This window comes from Schistocerca americana, chromosome 3 (assembly GCF_021461395.2).
Source record: "Schistocerca americana isolate TAMUIC-IGC-003095 chromosome 3, iqSchAmer2.1, whole genome shotgun sequence".
Lineage (NCBI taxonomy): Eukaryota > Metazoa > Arthropoda > Insecta > Orthoptera > Acrididae > Schistocerca > Schistocerca americana.
In genome coordinates this window covers 776,698,451-776,717,050 of record NC_060121.1, presented here as the reverse complement: position 1 = coordinate 776,717,050, position 18,600 = coordinate 776,698,451, and the positions used below count along the sequence as shown (strand labels likewise).

The 18,600-nt window shown below is 44.2% G+C and overlaps 1 protein-coding gene across 1 annotated transcript; it reads left to right on the top strand.

Moving 5' to 3' along the window:
• Positions 1-2,979: 2,979 nt before the first annotated feature.
• On the top strand, positions 2,980-17,163 carry LOC124605122. The gene is made up of 2 exons (XM_047136598.1): positions 2,980-3,108; positions 16,818-17,163. The coding sequence occupies exons 1-2, from the start codon at positions 3,007-3,009 to the stop codon at positions 17,106-17,108; spliced, it is 393 nt and encodes a 130-aa protein (XP_046992554.1). The 5' UTR covers positions 2,980-3,006; the 3' UTR covers positions 17,109-17,163.
• The last annotated feature ends 1,437 nt before the right edge of the window (positions 17,164-18,600 follow it).

Here is an 18,600-nt window from a genome sequence, read left to right as displayed (position 1 = left end):
CAATCATTTATCGTCGATGTTTACAAGTCGTCGTTCTTCCGCTTATCAGCTGCATGTCGGTGCTGCAGTGGGTTGCTGGCGAGCAGGTGCGGGCAGTACCCAGTGCAAAATGCTCTCAGGCTGGCTCCTGGATTGGCCTCGGTCCCATTCCTAATTCTTCGATCGCCCTTGATGACCCATCAGCGATGTTCCTGGTACTGGAAGTCGTGTGGTTGGTTGACCTCCTCCCTACACCTGGTAGGTTTCAGCACTCAGGGGCACCTGAGTGTTGGAGAGGAACCTCAACCCCAAGGCCCTGTTGCTGGCTTCCATATTGAAGTTCATTTCTGGCAGCACCCTGCAATATGTTGTTGTCAGATAACAGTCAGTTCCTTCAGCAATAGATGGCAGGCGGCGAGCAGGATGACATACATAAGGGGAAGGTCATCATCTCGAGTACATCTTTGGCTAGTTCATAGACTGCACTGGAGCATCTAGAGACCTTCTGCGATGCTCTTGCTTTCGCGGAATTTTCTCTGTCTAAAGCTCTAAACGATATGTTTTGTGGCGCGCTGGTTGGCGAACGCCCCCATGATATGCGGAGCCCGGCGCTATGCAGGGGGAGGAGTACGGAGCGGGTCTGCATGGGGCATCGCAGGGGATCAGTTGGCGCATGGTGTTCTGCTGTGCTGTGCCACAGTGGTGTTGTCACTGCGGCGCCGGTGGCTGTTGACGAGCCGATATGGACTGCTCTGTTCAAGGGTCGTTCTGCACTTGGCCTGTACATCTACAGCAACTCTCTTGATTAATTTTCTAAAGGTGCGTTATTTGTCTGGTGGATCAGACCGTGATTGCCCCTTATGGCCACCCTGTTTCTTCGAGTGGTGTGCTTCTAAATTGCTTGAGTGCCGAGTCTGCATCACTTTCCGCAAATAGAATTAAGTGATTTGTGCCCTGTTTGATGGCTGTCAGTTGTGGTCGGTATTCGGTTAATTTGTATCTTATCTGAGTGAATTGCTGGTTTCACAATTTGTCAATTAATTCCTCGCCTGCGTGCTAAAGGTTAAACTTAAGTTGGATTTCGCTGTGCTACTTTCTTCCTGTGGGCGGTTATAACTTGTTGAACACCTTGTGGCGTCAAAGAGCGGTGTTCTTGGTAGTTACAACTTTGTGCAGGTTTTCGTTCTATACAAGGTCAAAGTCCTGAGTGAATCTGAAGATTACCTTTTATGAATGTCAATTTGATTCAAGCTGTCTTAACGACAGCATTAACATCAATTGCTACTGCAGTTCATCACGTAATAACGAATTCAAGGAAGTTTGAGCTGAATCTTATCTCCATTTGTTTTCTACCTTGATGATCCGGTATTTTAGCGTTGTGGTGATTTGTTTAAGTGAATTGTTGGTTTTGTGTTTGATACACAAGCTATTCTTAATGTACAGTCCGTGCTGGTTGTCGTTTCAGGTCTGGAAGCGTGGCCGCTGCTGAACGCCAACCGTCAGTTGTGTGCTAATTTGTATTTACTCTTTTCAGGATACTGCGTTACGTAATCATAACCAGATATTTGTTGTTATGCCTTTCTCTGTAAGCTGCAGATTTTTTGGTTATTAATCAGGCTGCTGAGTGCTGATAGAGACTTTTGATGTTAAGACAGTTTACATTTGAATAGTTTGAAACCTTCTAGCTTACTATAAACCGTGTTCCTGTATTGACATTCTTAAGAGACTATCTTATGCCGCGGTCAAAATTCGTTCATTCATCTTACATCAGTTGTCACGTTTTTTTAATTTTAATTGTGAAGTTAATTCTATGTCGCAGTAATATTGTGTTCATTAAATTTTTGGGTCTATAGGCTGTTTATGTTGCACACCCAAGAACTGCTTGCTTAAATGGGTGGAAATTTTTTTAATTTTATTTTATTTGATTCCGTAACCATGAATACACCACCGACTGCTTACGATAGCACTGTGTTGTTACCAGTGTTTGCCTCTTTGTTTTGTCAAAAAAATCTCTTTTTTCTATGTCTCCTCAGATCCTCAGCATTCAGTTCCAGCAGCCTTGTGCCCTGTTTCCTACGTTACGAAAAAGTATTCGACAATCTAAAGCAGTACAAGATGTACGAATCCTCAGAGAAATAATAATACATAAACGGAGAAAAAGGTTGTATGTGTTAGATACAAAAACAGAGCCAGCCGCGGTGACCGTGCGGTTCTAGGCACTCCAGTCCGGAGCCGCGCTGCTGCTACGGTCGCAGATTCGAATCCTGCCTCGGGCATGGGTGTGTGATGTCCTTAGGTTAGTTAGGTTTAAGTAGTTCTAAGTTCTAGGGGACTGATGACCACAGCAGTTGAGTCCCGTAGTGCTCAGAGCCATTTAACCATTTGAACAAAAACAGAGAGAGAGAAATAACAACAGAGCACCAAGAAAAAAGTGCTCCAATTAAAAAGGGTATAAAGCAAGGATATGCTCTTTCTTGTAGCTTGTTCAACACGTATATCAACAACCATTTAAGGAAATAAAATAAAGGATCAGAAGTGCGATTAAAATTCGGGGTCACAGGATATCAGTGATAATATTCATTGTTGCCATTGTTACCCTGAGTGAAAACAAGGAAGAATTACAGGACTTTTGTAACGGAATGAACAGTGTACTAAGCACAGCATATGGACTGAGAATAAACGAAAGAGAGAGACGTACCAGTAGCCATCCCCAAATAACATTTCCATGTACTCTGTTTCAATTTTTTTATACCCGTTCCAAAAGTGAGATCTTAATTCCACGTCTGCTCTCTGACTTCCTGTTGTCGTTTATTTATAATTATCAAACAACGCTCGTGACATTTAAAAGTAAAGACAGGCGCAATCATATACTACTGCAGGGCCGTTTTATCGGATCGTAACAGACGATGGCCATTCTCTACGTGCGCTGGTCCGAGACGAACGACCGCGTCGAACGACCGGTATTACAGGCGGGAAGTCCCCTGGAGATAAGACGCGAGCCAACAGATGCCTGCCAGAGGCTAGAATATGAACATCACTGCGCCTTTCCCCCTGCTGCTGATGGTGTTGATGGTCTGCGCAGGACATTGCACAGCAAGGCCACGCCCCAGCCTCTTCAGCTACTTCAAGGTGAGCACCATCACCAAACGCATTCTTCCTCATTGAGGTGATTTGTAATCCGTATTCCGAGAAAGACGGGTCCTGGTGGTCCATACAGCCTGTATGTGAATTTTTGGGCAGTTTCCAATTTCATCGCAGATGAGCTGATTTGTTATTTATTTGTCATACAGTGAACTCAGATCTACAGGTTCCAAGTTACTAACACAAAAGAGAGAAAAATTGCAGATCATCAAATTACAAATAAAATTATATCTCACAAATTAAACAAAGAATTAACACATTTGATACCCAATTAAAAGTTTCAGCTGTAGCTTCCAGGAGATTAACAGAGTTTCTTCTCTTGGAGCACAACTGAACAATGTGCTCCACAGTCTGCCCTGTTGTTTCCAAGTCACATTCAGAGCTATTGGCGATACCCCATCCGTTTAGAGTAGTTCTGCTTCTGGTGCTGCCTGGAGAGCCCATGACCACTTTCCACTCTCCCTGTCCCTAACCCAGCGTCCCTCATCTCAGCGCTTGCCCTAATGGGCTCTTCCCAAGGCTGACTGGGACATTCCACCTCCGCTACCGAAGTTGAATGTCCGTTACATGCCACTATCGATGCGGTGATCCATACCATCACTACTACCGTTATTGCCATAGTGAACCGGCAATCCCTCTCTCTTCTGGTTGCCCCCTGTGATAGTCAGTGTCTTGGTGGTCGCTGGTATTCGCTGCGGCCATTAGACACTGTAGGTGAGCCCTCCAACATCGTAAGCACCATCCGTCCCTGGAGAACCTCATTGCCTTCAAACAGCTCCATGCCCAGGACCACCTACTCATCATACAGCAGGAATGTTGGGAACACTTCGTGTCCACCATTGCGACACGAATCTCCCGTTTCCAGGTTTGGGCGTAGCTCCAATAACTTTACAGCTACCAAACCTCTGCAGGTGTACCTGGAATTTCCACAAATGAAGCCGTATCTGCCGATCCAGATGTAATCGCAGAGCGTCTGGCCAAGCAATATGCTCGTACTTCTGCATCTGAGAATTAGCATGCTGCCTTTCACCTCCTCAAACAGCAGGTGGAACAACAACACCTCTCTTACTCCACACCACCCTAAGCCATATAAGGACAGTGAGTGGGAATTTCTCAGTGCACTTGCCGACAGTCCTGACACATCCCCTGGCCCAGACCACATTCATTCCCGAATGCTTAAATATCTATTAGCGGATTCCCAGCGCCACCTCCTTGCCATCTTCAAAAGCATCTGGAGCGATGGCGAATTCCCATCGCAGTGTTGGGAAAGTATCATCATCCTAGTGCTAAAGCCTGGTAAGAACCCACTGGATGTTGACAGCTATCGTCCCGTTAGCCTCACCAACGTTCTGTGCAAGCTGCTCGAACATATAGTGAGCTGGCAGTTGTATTGGCTCCTTGAGTCTCGGGGCCTTCTGGCTCCATCTCAGGGCAGTTTACGCTAGCGGCGCACGACCATCGACAACATGGTGCGCCAGGAGTCTGCCATTTGGTCAGCCTTTTCGCAGCGACAACACCTTATCACTATCTTTTTAGATCTGACAAAGGACTATGATACCACTTGGCGACACCATATCGTTGCTACTCTGCACGAGTTGGGTCTCCAGGACGCGCTCCCAATTTTTGTACGGAACTTTTAATTGCTCCACACTTTCAGAGTTCACATCAGTGTTTCCCACAGTACACCCCATATACAAGAGAATGTGGTTCTGCAGGGCTCTGTTTTGAGTGTCCCACTCTTCTTAATTGCTGTCAATGGTCTTGCATTAGCAGTAGGATCGTCAGTATCTCCCCTTCAACATACTGACGACTTTTGTATTTCCTTCTGCTCCTCTTCTACTGTTGTGGCTGAATGCCGGCTGGAAGGTGCAGTCGTGGGCCCTCACTCACAGCTTTCAGTTTTTAGCCGCCAAGATTTGCATCATGCATTTCTGTCGCCATTTCACTGTCCATCCCCATCCAGAGCTTTACCTCAATGACCAACTACTAGATGTAGTGGCGACTTACCTCTTTTTGGGGCTGGTCTTCAACAGCCGCTTGACTTGGTTTCCCCATCTTCGGCAGCTTAAGGAGAAGTGCTGGCAGCATCTTAATATTATTCGACGTCTGAGCCACACTGACTGGGGTGTTGATCATCTTACACTGCTACAGCTGTATAAAGCCCTCATACTGTCCCATATTGACTGTGGGAGCCTGGTGTATAGGTCAGCATCACCCTCCACACTGCATTTGCTGGACCCTATCTACTACTGCAGAGTTCAGCTCATGATGGGAGCCTTCTGAACGATTGCAAATTATACCACCCACATTCACTGTTTGCCTCATCATCCAAATTACCATCTACTTTTCCCTAAAGTGGCGATCCCTCTCCTGCAATGGCAACCCAGAACTGGGAATCCCTTCACTATCTGTGTCAGGTTGCATCTTAATGAACTCAATGCTTCCCCTCTACCACCTTTCTTGTGGGTCCAGTTACATACACCTCCAGGGTTCATACCACGGCCACTGATTTGGCTGGACCTATCGCAAGGAACAAAAAGCTCCATTTCTCCTAAGATCCTCAGCCAGAATCTCTCTCTCTTCTCAGCGAGGGCTCGCAAATAGTCTACACAGATGTATCAATGGCCGCCGATCTTGGCTTCGCTTATGCCTAAGTTCGCCATACTGAACAGCGCTCCTCCAGGCTGTGTTTTCGTTGCAGAGTTGGTACCCATTACCGCACTCTTCAGCATATCCACTCCTGCACCAGTGAGTCCATCATCTGTAGTGACTCCTTAAGCAGCCTACAAGCTCTTAACCAGTGCATCGCTCGACATCCTTTGGCAATGACTATCCACGAGTCTCTTTATGCCCTCAGGAATAGTGGACGTTTAGGAACCTTCATTTGGACCACAGTACATGTCGGGATACCATGCAATGAACTTGCTGACAGCCTGGCCAAACAGGCTACTGATAAAACAACTCTGGAGGTTGGCCTGTTGGAGAATGATCTCCGATCAGTCTTCTGCTACAATGTTTTTGCGATCTGGGATACTGAATGGAGCACCCTCAGTAAACCAAACACACTCCATGTTATCAAGGAGACAACGGACGTGTGGCAGTCGTCCATGCAAGCCACTTGCAGGGACTCTGTTGTCATTTGCCAGCTCTGCATCGGCCATACTTGGCTAACACAGTCACCTCCTCCGTCGCAAGGACCCACCTCGGTGTCACTGTGGCCCCCGTGTAACTGTCGTCCACCTCTTGTTGGACTGCCCAATTTTATCCGGTCTGCGGGGGACTTTTAACCTTACCAGGACCCTACCTAAGGTATAGGCCCCCTGACTCAGCAGCTGTTGTAGCTGAGCACCTGAAGGATAATTTGGAAAATATTTCGAGTAGATTTCCCCACCATGTTATAGTTCTGGGTGGAGATTTTAATTTACCGGATATAGACTGGGAGTCTCAAACGTTCATAACGGGTGACAGGGACAAAGAATCCAGTGAAATTTTTTTAAGTGCTTTATCTGAAAACTACCTTGAGCAGTTAAACAGAGAACCGACTCGTGGCGATAACATATTAGACCTTCTGGTGACAAACAGACCCGAACTATTTGAAACAGTTAACGCAGAACAGGGAATCAGCGATCATAAAGCGGTTACTGCATCGATGATTTCAGCCGTAAATAGAAATATTAAAAAAAGGTAGGAAGATTTTTCTGTTTATCAAAAGTGACAAAAAGCAGATTACAGAGTACCTGACGGCTCAATACAAAAGTTTTGTCTCAAGTACTGATAGTGTTGAGGATCAGTGGACAAAGTTCAAAACCATCGTACAATATGCGTTAGATGAGTATGTGCCAAGCAAGATCGTAAGAGATGGAAAAGAGCCACCGTGGTACAACAACCGAGTCAGAAAACTGCTGCGGAAGCAAAGGGAACTTCACAGCAAACATAAACATAGCCAAAGCCTTGCATACAAACAAAAATTACGCGAAGCGAAATGATGTGTGAGGAGGGCTATGCGAGAGGCGTTCAATGAATTCGAAAGTAAAGTTCTATGTACTGACTTGGAAGAAAATCCTAAGAAATTTTGGTCTTATGTCAAAGCGGTAGGTGGATCAAAACAAAATGTCCAGACACTCTGTGACCAAAATGGTACTGAAACAGAGGATGACAGACTAAAGGCCGAAATACTAAATGTCTTTTTCCAAAGCTGTTTCACAGAGGAAGACTGCATTGTAGTTCCTTCTCTAGATTGTCGCACAGATGACAAAATAGTAGATATTGAAATAGACGGCAGAGGGATGGAGAAACAATTAAAATCGCTCAAAACAGGAAAGGCCGCTGGACCTGATGGGATACCAGTTCGATTTTACACAGAGTACGTGAAGGAACTTGCCCCCCTTCTTGCAGCGGTGTACCGTAGGTCTCTAGAAGAGCGTAGCGTTCCAAAGGATTGGAAAAGGGCACAGGTCATCCCCGTTTTCAAGAAGGGACGTCGAACAGATGCGCAGGAGTATAGACCTATATGTCTAACGTCGATCAGTTGTAGAATTTTGGAACACGTATTATGTTCGACTATAATGACTTTTCTGGAGACTAGAAATCTACTCTGTAGGAATCAGCATGGGTTTCGAGAAAGACGGTCGTGTGAAACCCAGCTCGCGCTATTCGTCCACGAGACTCAGAGGGCCATAGACACGGGTTCACAGGTAGATGACGTGTTTCTTGACTTCTGCAAGGCGTTCGATACAGTTCCCCACAGTCGTTTAATGAACAAAGTAAGAGCATATGGTTTATCAGACCAATTGTGTGATTGGATTTAAGAGTTCCTAGATAACAGAACGCAGCATGTCATTCTCAATGGAGAGAAGTCTTCCGAAGTAAGAGTGATTTCAGGTGTGCCGCAGGGGAGTGTCATAGGACCGTTGCTATTCACAATATACATAAATGACCTTGTGGATGACATCGGAAGTTCACTGAGGCTTTTTGCAGATGATGCTGTGGTGTATCGAGAGGTTGTAACAATGGAAAATTGTACTGAAATGCAGGAGGATCTGCAGCGAATTGACGCATGGTGCAGGGAATGGCAATTGAATCTCAAAGTAGACAAGTGTAATGTGCTGCGAATACATAGAAAGATAGATCCCTTATCATTTAGCTACAAAATAGCAGGTCAGCAACTGGAAGCAGCTAATTCCATAAATTATCTGGGAGTACGCATTAGGAGTAATTTAAAATGGAATGATCATATAAAGGTGATCGTCGGTAAAGCAGATGACAGACTGAGATTTATTGGAAGAATCCTAAGGAAATGCAATCCGAAAACAAAGGAAGTAGGTTACAGTACGCTTGTTCGCCCACTGCTTGAGTACTGCTCAGCAGTGTGGGATCTGTACCAGATAGGGTTGATAGAAGAGATAGAGAAGATCCAACGGAGAGCAGCGCGCTTCGTTACAGGATTATTTTGTAATCGCGAAAGCGTTACGGAGATGATAGATAAACTCCAGTGGAAGACTCTGCAGGAGAGACGCTCAGTAGCTCGGTACGGGCTTTTGTTAAAGTTTCGAGAACATACCTTCACCGAAGAGTGAAGCAGTATATTGCTCCCTCCTACGTATATCTCGCGAAGAGACCATGAGGATAAAATCAGAGAGATTAGAGCCCACACAGAAGCATACCGACAATCCTTCTTTCCACGAATAATGCGAGACTAGAATAGAAGGCAGAACCGATAGAGGTACTCAAGGGAACCTCCGCCACACAGCGTCAGGTGGCTTGCGGAGTACGGATGTAGGTGTAGATGTAGATTGGGCGACAACGCCCCAACAGGCGATTTAGTTTTATATTTTATTCATGAGGAGGATTTTAATCTTGCAGTCTAAGGTTGGGCATCTGGCCTTCTCTCCCAGGCCTCCATCCTTCCTCCCTTATACCTCTTCATAACTCTTTCTTTGCATTTTGTTTGCCTTGTTGTTCGTCTTGTGTGTGTTCCTGTTGCATTGTCTTTTAAGCTGGCGATTTTAGTATGTTGCAGAGTGTCTGGCTCATCCTTTTTTACCCTTGTGATCAGCCAGTCGAGGCCACCTGCTATATGAGTTTAATACCTTCCTCTATCTTAACTTTTAGTGTACGTTTCCCCCATTGGTTCACTTCTTCGGCTTTCTCTTTCGGTGTGGTTCCCCGTTAGTTTCAAACCCTATAACTTCTCCCAACTCCTTTGTTTTTAACTCTTTTACCTTGACATTTGTTTGCTTAAAGAAAAAGGAACTGATGATCGTGCAGTTTGGTTCCTTTATACCCCAACCAACCAACGACTGCCTAAGGCTGGTTCAGTAGGCACAAGGATGGGTTGCCCCATCTCCTGTAGCCATCACAGTCGTTAGATCTCAATATTATTTAGACTTTGTACTCTGCTTTGGCGAGAAGGGTGCTTGATAAGTATCCATCATCATCATCGTTACCTGAACTTGGCACTGGTTTGCCATCAGAATGGTGTAAGACTATATAGAAAACCATACGAGTCCTATATTTATCCATTCCGAGACGAATGGGAGCTGTTTTGAATGGCAGTGGTTTTACTACACCGTATTACGCTTGGTGATGTGTTATGTTTGTCTCCATCTGTTTGTCCATCCACTGTACACCAGTAGCTAAATGTACTAGGGCCTCATCATGCATGAACTACATTGAAGAACCAAAGAAGTTGTACACCTGCATAATATCGTACAGTGCCACCGCGATCACGCAGAAGTGCCGCAACATGACGTGACATGTCCATAAATCCATAACAGTACAAGGGGATGAAGAACAGCACGTTGCAAAGCATCCCAGATATGCTCAATAATGTTCATGTCTGGGGAATTTGGTGGCCAACGGAAGTGTTTAAACTCAGGAGAGTGTTCGTGCAGTCACTCTGTAGCTATTCTGGACGTGTGGGGCGTCGCATCGTCCTGGTGGAACTGCCTAAGTCCGTTGGAATGAACAATGAACATGAGTGGATGTAGGTGACCAGACAGGATGCTTCCGTATGTGTCACCTATCAAGATCGTATCTAGACGTATCAGAGGTCCCATATCGCTCCAACTGCACACGCCCCACACTTTTACAGAGCTTCCACCAGCTTGAACTGTCCCCTGCTGACATGCATGGTCCATGGATTCATGAGGTTGTGTCCATACTCATGTACGTCCATACGCTCGATACAATTTGAAACGATACTCATCTGACCAGGTAATATGTTTCCAGTCTTCAACAGTCCAATGTCGGCGTTGAAGGGCCCAGGCGAGGCGCAAAGCTTTGTTATCATGCAGTCACCAAGGGTACACGAGTGGGCCTTTGGCTCCAAAACCCCATATCGATGATGCTTCGTTGAATGGTTTGCACTCTGACACTTGTTGATTGCCCAGCACTGAAATCTGTAGCAATTTGCAGAAGGGTTGCCAATCTGTCACGTCGAACAATTCTCTTCAGCCATCGTTGGCCCCCTTCTTGCAGGACCTCTTTACGGCCACAGGGATGTCGGAGATTTGATGTTTTACCGGATTCCTGATATTCACAGTACACTTGTGAAATGATCGTACGGGAAAATCCTCACTTCATCATTACCTCGGAGATGCTGTGTCCCATACCTCGTGCGCGGCTATAACACCATGTTGAAACTCACTTAAATCTTAAAACCTGCCATTGTGGGAGCAGTAACCGATCTAACAACTGCGCCAGACACTTATTGTCTTATATAGTCATTGCCGACCTCAGCGCCGTATTCTGCCAGTTTAAATATCTCTGTATTTGAATATGCATGCCTATACCAGTTTCTCTGGCACTTCAGCGTACAATACCCTCATGTTACACACAAGGAAATCCTCAAGCGTTTGTATATGTTCCTGGTGCAGAAAACGTAGGTACCCTCGCCTACCAAGTTTTCTTGGAATAATATGTGACCCTTCTTGAGTACTGATTGAGTGTTTGGGATTTCGACCAGGTCGGATTAAAGGAAGACATCGAGGAAATTGAGGAGTGTGCTGCTAGATTTGTTACTGGTGAGTTTTATCAGTATGCAGATATTATGGAGATGCTTTGTGATCTCAAATGGAAACCTTGGAGGGAAGACGATGCTCTTCTCGTGAGGGACTGTTGCGGAAATTTAGAGAATCGGCATTCGAAGCTGACTGCAGAACGATTCTACTTCTGCCAATGTACATTTCGGGAAAGGACCGCCAATATAAGATGCGATAAATTAGGCCTTGTGTGGAGGCTTTTAGACAATCTTTTATTTCGTCGCCCTGTTTGTGAGTAGAATAGGGAAGGAAATGACCGGTGGTATGTGGTATCCTCCGCCATGCACCACACACTGACTTGCACAGTACATATGTAGATGTATATGTAGAAGGGTGCTGTATTTCAGGCTAAATCACAGCATTATGATTTGTCATTTGTATTATGGTGTCACTGGCAGTGCTGCAAAATTATTTGAGTCTTACCTAACTAACAGGAAACAAAGGGTGTCGTCGCAAAATACTTGTGGAGTAAGCAATCAGTCTTCATCTGACTGGAAATTAATTACGTGTGTGTTCCTCAAGGTTCCATCTTGGGCCCATTGCTTTTTCTTGTGTACTTTAACGTCTCCTCTGTTATCAGATGCTAAGTTTTTTTTTTGCAGGTGACAAAAACATCGCAATAAATAGCAAGTCAAGTACAGGTTTAGAAATGGCTGCTAATCATATTTTCACTGACATTAATAAATGGTTTAAAATTACTTTACTGTTATTAAACTTTGAAAAGACTCACTATATGCACTTCAGAACGTGTAAGAGATTTCCTTCCAGCATGTGAATAGCATATGAAGACATGCAGAAGCTGTTGACAATTTTAATTTTATGAGGTTACAACTCCATGATAAAGTCAGTTGGGAAGGGCATACCAAAGAATTGCTGAGGCACCTAAACAACTCTGTATTGCCATGGCTAATGATGTCAGCTGTAGGAGATATAAATATAACAAAAACTTGCATACTTCGCTTACTTTCATTCTGCTATGTGGTATGGGATCATATTTCGGGATAACTCGTTAAACCGAGCTTAAGTTTTCAGAGTGCCAAAGACTAATTTATGGCGTAAATTCAAAAACATCATGTAGAAACCAGTTCAAAGAACTGAGTATTCTAATCACTGCTTCTCAGTATATTTGTTCCTTAACGAAATTTGTTGCAAATAATATGTCTCTGTTTCCAATCAATAGCTTAATACGTATTATCAATATTAGGGATCTGAACATCTACAAAAAAAAAACTTAAAATCGATTACCTTGGTCCAAAAAGGTATCCAACATTCAACAGCCATTAACAACTTGGTTTCAGATAAAGCAAAGTTTAAACTATACTTTCGTGACCTGGCTGTTTATGGGATTTCAGCCGGATTACAATTTTCTATCGCTGTACTGCGTGTTAGTATCGGACTGGCTTGACTCTGCGCTATCTGGATAATTGCCTTGGTATGTTGTACAATTTACAGAGACCCAGCATGGACTGCAGTTGTGAACGATCAGGCGACTGAAGTGTGTCCATTTTCTGTGTAGTAAGGAGTGCGTTTCATCACAGTAGGCGTAACGAGTGTCACTAATTTCAATGTGGATACCTCATTCAATATTAATCAAATATAAACTGGTTAGTCTGTTTTGTGACAAAGTCTACTTGTGTAAATATTTGTTATAAATGCAATTGACCAGTCACAGACTATCTTTCTTACCCTCTGTGCAGAAAACAGTACAGAATACAAGTGTAATATTCATTCCATTCCAAGGCTGGATAATTGATACAGCAACCGATTTTCATGGTTATGTTAAAAATAAAACAGTCACCGTTGCAAACATATTTTTCTTTATAAATAACGCCTTTCGCTGTAATTGAGCATTATCATTTTATCTAAAAGGGAAAAGGACGCTAATTAAATAACTACCCTGTAAACATTATAAGGTGTGGTTCTAAGCAGTGCCAAAAATTTGATTAAAACCGCAAAAAACACACACGTAAAACTGTTCATTGCGCCGGCTACCAAAGCACTACGTCACCCACATGCACGTATAACCGTTATTGTGTAATTGTTCATGGACGCTGTTTTTGTGTGCTTTACACATGTCGTACTCGCTAGCTGACTTTTAATATTACTGTCATTTGCCACAATACTGTTTACCTGGTAGGCACAGCGAGCATCACTGTATTGCACGTGATCTAGGTGGCCCATGTTACCGGCTCAATTATTATTATCTTCATTACATTTTAACTTTAATCTAATTTATTCCTTCCTATTAAGTATAGGCTATTCAGCTCCGTATTAGCCTTCTACGTAACTTAAAGAACCAGCGCCACCTATTGTGCTTTCTTTGTATTAGCGCGGCTACATGCGGCCATCCGCCGTTTAGTAATTCTGGTGCCGCTGCCGATTAGACCGCTCAGCTGTTTGTCATCCAGGACACCATGATGTACGCATGATTCTACGCTGTGCTCTGCGTGCTGCTGTAACAGTTCAGAGGTACTTCTAATTCTTCGTTGTTTCCTTCATTAGTTTGTCACACCTCGCTTCGGTTGTGACGGTGGGTTGATTCCGAAAGTTTCTGCTTAGGTTCCCACAGTTCCTTTTAGTTATTCTGACAACCGGATTTTCATCTAGACTGTTTTACGAGTATGTATATGTGGCTGGTAGCCGGCGCAATGAACTTCATTTGACAGTCTTACGTGAGTGTTTTTTTGCGGTTTTAATTAAGTTTTTGGCGCAACTCAGAACCAGGCCTTATAATATTTACAGGATAGTTATTTACTTAGCGTCCTTTTCCCTTTTAGACAATTTTATGATGCCCAACGACGGCGAAACGCGTAATTTTCAAATAAAAGTAACTTTGTAAACTTGACTTATATTTTTAATATAAGAATGCAAGTTGTTCCAGTGTCAGAATTACTAAAGGTGAGAACCAATTAAACATATGAGTCACAAGGGTTGAAAAGCCTGTCACTGAGATAAATCGGGTTTGTGGCCAATGTTTATAGGCAAAATAAAATTAGTAACGAAGTAGCTTTGAGTACAGACTAATCATTAGATTAGTGGGCAACGGTGCGCTCAGCCTCTGCCGCCACGTTGCAGCTGGTGTCCGGGTGAGGCACTCTCCTTCCACATCCATGCCTGTACGTGTTTAAGCAGCTTGACGACGTCTGTTTACACAAGGTGAACATTAATAAAACGGACAAACTGCAGCGACGGATTCCTGACTGGAAATAGAGAAAAAGGTCCTATGAACATGTGTCCGGACATGCATCCTTGTCCTACAGGTGGCACTGACGAATGAAAGTTCTTCTGACGCTGCGACGTGTCTGTGGCCCACAGTTGATGATTACGCAGATTGATGATGCCAGTTATGGTAAAGGTTGCTTTGTCGATGAAAAGGAATGATGACAGAAATCCAGTAATTGTGATGATCTGGTGCAAAAACCATCGACAAAATCCTTCCCATAGATTGGAAGCCCGTTGCTGATAATCCTTGCACTCGTTGCAGGTGATAGGGATAGTAGTGGTTGTCATGCAGGATACACACAATCGTACTTTGGCCTACACCATGTTGGCGCGCCACTTGCCTGGAGCTTGTACTAGGGTTCGTCTCAGGATCCTGTAGAACGCGGCCCTCCAAATCTGGTGTACGCACACACCGCCGCCTCCCTGCGCGTTCGTCTGTCTGAAAGAAGCCATGATAAGGCAAGCATCCAAAAGTGACTTGAAATATTGTGTGATGTGAGGGTACATGTTCTGGTATAGCCAGACCGCCTCTCGAATGTTTCCATCTGCTTGGCCGTTTTCTTGTTCCGGCCATGAAAACCGGACCATTCTTCTGCTTCCAGTATGCTGCATCTACACAGCCTGCGACACACAAGGAACACACGGCACGTGGTCATAGGAACTTTCATTCGTCAATGCCATCTACCGTGGCAACGATGCATTTCGGTACACAAGTTCATAGGACCTTTTCTCCTCCATTTCCAGTCAGGCAGTTTGGCTGTTTTATTAATGTTCACCCTGCATATACAGGGTGTTACAAAAAGGTACGGCCAAACTTTCAGGAAACATTCCTCACACACAAAGAAAGAAAATATGTCATGTGGACATGTGTCCGGAAACGCTTACTTTCCATGTTAGAGCTCATTTTATTACTTCTCTTCAAATCACATTAATCATGGAATGGAAACACACAGCAACAGAACGTACCAGCGTGACTTCAAACACTTTGTTACAGGAAATGTTCAAAATGCGAGGATACATGCATCCACCCTCCGTCGCATGGAATCCCTGATGCGCTGATGCAGCCCTGGAGAATGGCGTATTGTATCACAGCCGTCCACAATACGAGCACGGAGAGTCTCTACATTTGGTACCGGGGTTGCGTAGACAAGAGCTTTCAAATGCCCCCATAAATGAAAGTCAAGAGGGTTGAGGTCAGGAGAGCGTGGAGGCCATGGAATTGGTTCGCCTCTACCAATCCATCGGTCACCGAATCTGTTGTTGAGAAGCGTACTAACACTTCGACTGAATTGTGCAGGAGCTCCATCGTGCATGAACCACGTGTTGTGTCGTACTTGTAGAGGCACATCTTCTAGCAGCACAGGTAGAGTATCCCGTATGAAATCATGATAACGTGCTCCATTGAGCGTAGGTGGAAGAACATGGGGCCCAATCAAGACATCACCAACAATGCCTGCCCAAACGTTCACAGAAAATCTGTGTTGATGACGTGATTGCACAATTGCGTGCGGATTACATTAGGTGGCTATTGGTTTCGCCTACAGCCGTTTGCGCTTCGCAGTTGAAAGCTGTCAAAAGCGTTACCAGGTGTCAGAGATTTGTTCAAGTTGACTCGACTGTAGGGGTGTCGTAGTGGTGAAAAGTAAATGTAGTAAAACTACACGCATGATGTCGAATTTTTTCACGCATCTCCTATCATAGGTAGGTGATTCTTACCGCACAGAAATTGTTACCTGGCAGTAAGGGATATGTGTACCAAGTTTAGTTGAAAATGGTCTACTGGTTTAGGAGAAGATGTGGAATATGCATACTCATATAAATACATCCATTTTTATAATATGTATGAATTGTGAATAATAGTGCTCTTGTAACGTTCGCTAGGGATATGCCAAAAGATACTTATAAGGCGGAAAATATCCCTTTTTAGAAATGACGTGCTGCGTTCCGCTTAAAAAGATGCCTTCAATACACACACAATGTTGGTCTGTTGCCCCGTACGCTCATACATTAGGTTACAGTGCGAACACCTTCCCGATGTAAAAGAACGCAGCATCGACCTAGAAGTAAATATCTACGGTCGTCTGGACGTCGTCGACGAACATAACGTTGTTTGCGTAATCTATGTTGATTCCTACAGAAGAGATTTTCGGTATGCAGTAAAGTCGTAGTGCACATAATGTGCTATAAAACTCTGCAGCAGGTTGATATCAGCGATGTAGTTCTATAGTTTTGTGCCCCAGTTCCAAGACCCTTATTTAAAAGGCGAATCACTAGTTCTGCTTCCAGCAAGATGGAGCCCCAGCGTATTTCATTGTTGATGTATCAGAACAGTTATTAGTCGCCACAAAGTGTCGCAACCCCGTTTGTGCACCGATTTCGAGCAAATGCCAAAGTCTATAAACCCAGATGCCAACTTATTTCGCTATTGCACAGGGCCTGTTTTACACTGGCGACTCTAAGGAGGCGACGACTACATCGAGAGCCGCCATGGAGCCACCAGTGGCTCGAGCGACGCTGGACCACGACCACGTGGACGTCTCTATGCTGAAGGTGGCCCTGCCGGCGCCCCACGCGACAGCTGGCGACCACGTGCACCTGCGGCTACCCCAGCTGCACCACCATGCACCTGCTGGTCACCCACTGGACGTTCATGAAACCCTGCCGTCGCACGAAAATGACCACAGCGCGCTGTCAGTCCACAGCAGTGATCTCCACTACGGCTGACCACACTGAAATGCCCAGTGCATCGTTCTCTGTAATTTTGTTACTACTCATCTGATTCCACATACTGACACAAATAAATTACTGAAATTATCACAAAGACTAAGTTTATACGTTCTTAAAGTGGCTATACTTAAGCCCTTTCCTATTATTGTCTTCCACAGGTAAAGTTCATAATAACATCAGTGACATGTCAATGTTTGCCTTGGCGCTCGAAATTCAATTTTTTTTTAAAGTCATCAGACTTCTGACTGGTTTGATGTGACCCGCCATGACTTCCTTTCTTGTGCCAACCTCTTTATCTCAGAGTAGCATTTGCAACCTATGTCCTCAATTATTTGCTGGATGTGTTCCAATCTCTGTTTTGGTCTTCAGTTTTGACGCTCTACAGCACTTCTATTACCATGGAAGTTATTCTGTGATGCTTTAACAGATATCCTACTATTCTATCCCTTCTTCTTGTCAGTGTTTTCCATATATTCCTTTCCTCGCCGGTTCTCCAGAGAAACCCCTCATTCCTTATCTTATTAGTCCACCTAATTTTCAACATTCTTCTGCAGCACCGCATCTCAAATGCTTCGATTCTCTTCCGGTTTTCCCAAAGTCCATGTTTCACTACTATGCAATGCTGTGCTCCAAACGCACATTCTCAAAAATTTCTTTCCTCAAATGAAGGCCTATGTTTGATACTAGCAGACTTCCCTCGGCCAGGAGTGCCCTTTTTGCCAGTGGTAGTCTGCTTTTTATGTCCTCCCTGTTCCATCCGACATGGGTTATTTTGCTGCCCGAGTAGCAGAATTCCTTATTCGTGAACACCAATCCTGGTGTTCAGTTTTTTGCTGTTCTTATTTCTGCTACTTCTCATTATTTTCGTCTTTCTTCGATTTACTCTCAATCCATATTCTGTACTCATTGCTCTATTCATTCCATTCAGCAAATCATGTAATTCTTCTTCATTTTCACCAAGGACAGCAATGCCCACAGCGAATCTTATCATTGATATCCTTTCACAACTAATTTTAATTCCACTCCTGAAACTTTCTTTCATTTCTGTCATTGCTTCTTTGATGTAAGACTACATTCCTGTCTTACACCCTTTGTAATCCAAGCACTTTGTTCATGGTCTTCCACTCTCACTGTTCCCTCTTGGTACTTCTACATTTCGTGTGTTACCCGTCTTTTTCTGTAGCTTACCACTATTTTCTCTCAGAATTTGGAACATCTTGTACTATTTGACACTATCGAACGCTTTTTCCAGGTCGACAAATCCTATGAAAGTGTCTTGATTTTCCGCTAGTCTTGCTTCCATTATCAACCGCAACGTCAGAATTGCCTATCTGGTGCCTTTGCTTCGCTAAAGCCAAACTGATCGTCGTCTGGCACATCCTCAATTTTCTTTTCCATTCTTCTACATATTATTCTTGGAAGTAGCTTTGATGTATGAGCTGTTACGTTGATTGTGCGACTGTTCTCGCATTTCTCGGCTCTTGCAGTC